The 5,423-nt window shown below is 30.6% G+C and overlaps 1 protein-coding gene across 1 annotated transcript in view; it reads right to left on the bottom strand.

Annotated features, from left to right (window-relative positions):
- The window catches only part of LOC106467710 (leucine-rich repeats and immunoglobulin-like domains protein 3), a 50,346-nt gene that overhangs the window by 10,052 nt on the left and 34,871 nt on the right, over positions 1 to 5,423 (bottom strand). The window contains exons 6-13 of the mRNA XM_022395902.1: positions 4,718 to 4,861; positions 4,161 to 4,304; positions 3,511 to 3,582; positions 2,459 to 2,530; positions 2,081 to 2,224; positions 1,418 to 1,642; positions 911 to 1,074; positions 317 to 453 (exon numbers count right to left, since the gene is read on the bottom strand). Coding sequence (XP_022251610.1) covers positions 317 to 453; positions 911 to 1,074; positions 1,418 to 1,642; positions 2,081 to 2,224; positions 2,459 to 2,530; positions 3,511 to 3,582; positions 4,161 to 4,304; positions 4,718 to 4,861 — 1,102 coding nt within the window. The remainder of the gene's footprint in view (positions 1 to 316; positions 454 to 910; positions 1,075 to 1,417; positions 1,643 to 2,080; positions 2,225 to 2,458; positions 2,531 to 3,510; positions 3,583 to 4,160; positions 4,305 to 4,717; positions 4,862 to 5,423) is intronic.

Below are 5,423 nucleotides of genomic sequence, written 5' to 3'. Positions count from 1 at the left end.
GTAATCTGGTATTCACACTATTACCCTGTAATCTATAAAAATTGAGGATAATTTGTCTTCCTCTATTATGTTTATGAAAGTGGTACACAAAGATTGTTTTTAAACTATTAAATAGAACAAATACTAGTAATGAATAAATACAGTGAATTTTAAACCTAACAGTTGGTATATCCTTACATACTTTAAACAAATGACTGATAAACCTTGCATACATTTACCAAACAAACTGATTTGTCCCCTACACTATAATACAGGTATCTGGTTTTAACTACACATCTCAGTAAATTGACGCAAGAGGCATTCTAAGCACAATAACCTTGTTGTTCTTTCTCCACTGGAAAATAGCAGGGGTATCCTTAGAGCTGGCTGCCTTACATACAAGTGTGGTGTTTTCTCCCTGAAGAGCTGTCAGTGTTTGAGGGTTCTCAGTGATGTATGGCTTAGGGGAATCATCTACAACAAGCAGTTGGAATATTATAAAAATTTTTAGGAAACTAACACTAAGTATCTCTAGATTACATTATCGAACACAGACTATTTCTGAACATAGCTGTTTCTAAAGTGATGTTGATATTTAGACAATACAATGTATCTAAGGTGATAAAACATATCTCTCTTCTTCTGCAACTAACAACTGCAAGCACAATTTTAAAACAAAAAAGTCACTTATATCACTGAAGTAAAACTGTCTATCTTTTTAATACATAATAAACCTAATTTACAGATTTGAACACTTAAACAACATTTTTTACATCTCCCTTACAATGTCTTATCAATGCAGAACATAAGTGGATCATCACCTTTACAGATATTTCTGTTTTTTAGTGATTCGTGGTGACCAAAGTGAGCATTTTAGTTACAAATCTTAAACTAACTTTATCAACACAGAATGTAGCTGGGTCACACATACCACATGTAAAGTTTTCAGGGTTGGCTGTAAAGATACTTTGGTTCTTTAGTGACTCAGGATGACCGCAGTAGGCAGTGACAGTGTGACTAAACCCTGAAATTATTAACCATTTGGAAAGCCATTTTAAGGAGCAATCACAAAGCAGACTACTAGTGTTGAATTTCCTATAAAAAAAGAAAAAAATTAAAATTATTTTTCAATCAAATTTTCAGTATAACTAATACATTAATTCACATGTCATTATGTGACTATCTACAATACAGAAAGTTTGGTATATATTTAATAAATACCAACATGAAACACTTTAGCTGATATGATATTGACTCGTATACTAAAGGTTTCTTACAATAATCTATCTTGCCAAAATAAGCAATCTTAGTATAAATTTTCCAAAGTTCATCATATAATGGAAGTTGTAATTTTTACACAACAAATTTTGCTTTCACAAACTTACTTTTAGCTTGTTTTTTTTTTGTCAAAATATAGTCATTTTGAGGTTCAACTTACAATTCCTGTAGATTCTGTAGACTTTGAAAAGAATTTTCCTGAATTGCTGTAACAGGATTTCCAGTCAGGTCCAGTGAGTGTAAGCTATTTAGTCCAACAAATGCTTTCTTAGCAATGGACTTAATCCTATTGTTAGCTAGCCCCAGTTCCACCAAACTAGTCAGGTTAGAAAAAGCACCATCTGTGTCTTCAATGGTCCAAGAAATCTCATTGTTGTCTAGTTTTCTGTTATGAAGGAACACGTTTTTCAGAACTGTGCTGTTTTAGTTTTCAACATTAAGATTAACATTCAGTTTCTATATTCTATGAATGAAACTTGCATGAGTACAGACATACATACATTAGTGATTGTAAAACTTTGACGAAAGTGGTGCCTCTTATCCTAATAGTTTCTTTCATACAGTAAAGCTGTGTAAGGTAACTAGCTATTAAACATGATGTTTGGTTGTAACTTCAGGCTTTCCCTCAATGTTATATATACAACAAAATTGTATTAACGTTTTAAATTTAACATCATACTTACAAGGACTTTAAGATAAAGACTTTCAGGGTGAACTACTTTTGTATAAGGAAGAGTATGGAAGATTTCAGAAATTATTACCAGTCATATTCCCTTCCCCAAAAGTTATGTAGTATACATATAAAAAAAACAAAAATTCTTACAAGATTTGTAGAGAAGTCAGGTGCTCAAAGGCTCTATCCTCAATATAAGATATGTTATTATATTCAAGATCCAGTACATGAAGCTTGAACAATTTGGAGAAAGTATACTTGGTAATAGTCTTCAGTTGGTTGTGCTTCAGGTTCCTAAAGTGCAAGTAAGAAAGATTGAAACAAAGCTAACAACAGTCACTAACAATCTTTAAAAATGTTCTATTATCATAAGTGAATTTTAAGAACAGCAGCAGGAAAACTACACTTCACAGCATTGACACAGCTACATATTTTGGAGTGTTTTATTTACTTCTTATCTAACATTGTAGCATAAAATTAAACAGAATGAATACTTTCCAAACTAAAAAAAAACAGATATAGACTTACAGATCCTTCAGATGATCACAGAATTCCCATCCTTCTTCTTCCACTTCATATATTTTATTGTGTGTTAGTGATCTGTGTTAAATAATGTATTATATTAACTTGCTTTACATGTAACTAACATAAATACAAGAATTAAAGTTTCATTAGGTAGAAACTGAAGTCTAATTTAAAACAGGATTGCCATGATAAAACAAAACAACATGCTTAGTAATTAGATTTTTCAAAGTTTACACTTAACATCGTCATCATCGATATAAAATGTTTTAACACAACATACACATGTATCATAAACACGTACATACATAAAACAACAAAGTATATGATTTAATATAGAGAATAAAATGTACACAAAATAAACAGAGGGGAAGAAATAAATAAATTTTACAAAGGTTACAAATACAATTTAATGAAATGAATATATCAAAACAAGGAGAACTGAGATTATTATTTAGGCTTGGATATTCATTTGAGATACATTAGCATCTTCTGACCAGAAGTTTATAATCTGATTATCCTGACGTTAGAATGTTGAAGTTACCAGTAGATAAAGGGTGTTTTCTAATTTGACAGTGTGCAATGGGATAAGCACATGAACTTAGGAGAAGTTGATTGTTCCTGCTTGGAACTCCTGTATGTTCATAGACACTTATTTTAATTGCTGTTATATTTTGCCAACATAGGTAACTTTACAGTCACTGCAAGTGTATTTGTAGATGACCTATGAATGTACAGGAGTAGGAAGAACATCCAAGTCTAAATAATAGCCTCAGTTCCTTTCACCTTTCCTTGTTTTGATATATCAATTTTATTAAATTGTAAATTTTAATCTTTGCAATATCTTTTCCTCTCTGTTTATTTTGTACACATTTTTCTTGATGTTAAAATCTGTACTATTTGTTGTTTTATATGTATATACTAAATATACACGTTGTACAAAAATTTATTAGATTGGTGATGCCATAATGTGTAAATTCCAAAACTCTTGTTTTGTCCTGCAAGGATTATTTTTATAAATGTAAAACACACATAAATTCTTGTATCTTATTACTTACAGTGACTTAAGTGATGATAATTTGTATAACCAGGCTTTTTTCACATGTCTGATATTGTTATAGTCCAGATGTCTGTAATAAAAAAAAACTGATCGTTGAAATTTGAACACCAGTTTGATATCAAATTCAACAGTCTACAAACTAGGAAAATTCTCATTTGCAGCTTTCTTTAGTCTCCCCCCCCCCCCAAGTCATTTTGTGAATGACTACAGAAAATAAAATGCTAGTTATTTAGAATAAAGCAGGCTATTACAGTGCAGATTTCCCCAGAAAAATTTTATCTTGGTTTCAAAATTATAAAATATTCAATCACTGACAAACAGATGATAGTGTCAAAAATATACAGAAAAGGGCTATTTCTTAAAAATATTACTAATATAATTGTTTTCATAACTTCTGTTATTAAATGATCAAGAAATTAGTTAGGAACCTAGATCTGTCCTTTCTTTGTGTATAACATGTGATTCTACACTTCACCACTTTCCATGTGTGTGATGTTCAACAGTGTTTATACACACATTTAACTCGTACATCTAACACAGAGAATGTTCTTATCAACAAGGAACTTACAAACTACAAACTGTCTGATTAATTCATTCCTTTTTAAAAAATGGTTTAACAACTTGATTAAGGTGAAATACAATCCTTACAAGTGATGAATGTTATGAAGTCCCCAGAAAGCTCCATCTGAAAGCTGTTCTATTCCATTTCTTCTCAGTTTTAAAACCTGTAGAGACTCCAAGCCTTGAAAACTTAGTCCTTCAATCTTCTGGATGTGGTTCTTATTAAGTTCACTATTGGAAGAAAAAAATAAATGCAGGTATACTTTTACCATTTTTATACAAAACAGCTGACAAGTAAACAACCGGTTTGACAAGGACTTCTTCAGCACATACAGTATAACAAAAGTATAAACGAGACAGATGTATTACTGACCATTATATACATATATATACACAAGTACTTTCTTTTTTAGAAAATTTCAGGGACTAACAGATTTATATTCATTAAATTGAGTAATGTAAACCCTCAAGAGACTGGTAAACAAATGCATGTTTTTTTTTCTATATACAGATATGTCAGCAATCATAATCTTTTTAACTTGCACAAACACACTAGAGCATGAAATACCAGAATACATTAACATATACAATGTTCTGTTATGTATAAGAGATATCAAACCATGATCTGAAAATACATTACTTACAGATGCTTCAGGGTATGTAGTCTCTTAAACAGATTCTTTGGAATTTCAGAGACTCTGTTTTTGTTTAGCTTCAGCGTTTCCAGCGAGGTAAGATTATCAAATGCACCTTCTTCAATATTAACTATCCGATTATTATTGAGGTTCCTAAAAAAAAAGAACGAAAAATAAGTGAAATAAATGTTTGAAAAGATGTAAGTAACTTATTAAATATATATAAATATATTTAACTTAAAAATGGTTTGGTTACTGACGAAACGCATATTTGGAAAGCATTTAACACACACATAATGTTTGAGCAGTGTGCAAATGTGACAAACATCAAAATTATTATGTGTAGAGGCAATTTTGTGCCACTTTAGAGCAATCTGTTATTACTATGATAAACCATTGCAAATATAAGCAGGCTCGATGCTTGTTGAATCTAGGTATTGCTATGTTTACTTCTTGACAAACTTATTAACTGATAACTTGTCTTTTTATGGAACAATAACTGGCTTTCTTTCTTTTTCGACAAAGACAATATCTAAAGAAGTAAGGACGTAATGTAAGAACACCATTTTGTGTTGTGATCAAACTGTTTTAACATCATATATTAACAATCCTAATTATCAATACATTAAAACTTGCACATGTTATCCCTTCCATATGCAAACATCGAAAAGTAATTACAGTATTTTGGCACTTGTGTTTAAAGTTAAAATCATAA

Source organism: Limulus polyphemus, unplaced genomic scaffold, assembly GCF_000517525.1.
Source record: "Limulus polyphemus unplaced genomic scaffold, Limulus_polyphemus-2.1.2 Scaffold2714, whole genome shotgun sequence".
NCBI lineage: Eukaryota > Metazoa > Arthropoda > Merostomata > Xiphosura > Limulidae > Limulus > Limulus polyphemus.
The sequence above is the reverse complement of the archived record's forward strand: the minus strand, read 5'-3'. Positions and strand labels throughout refer to the sequence as shown.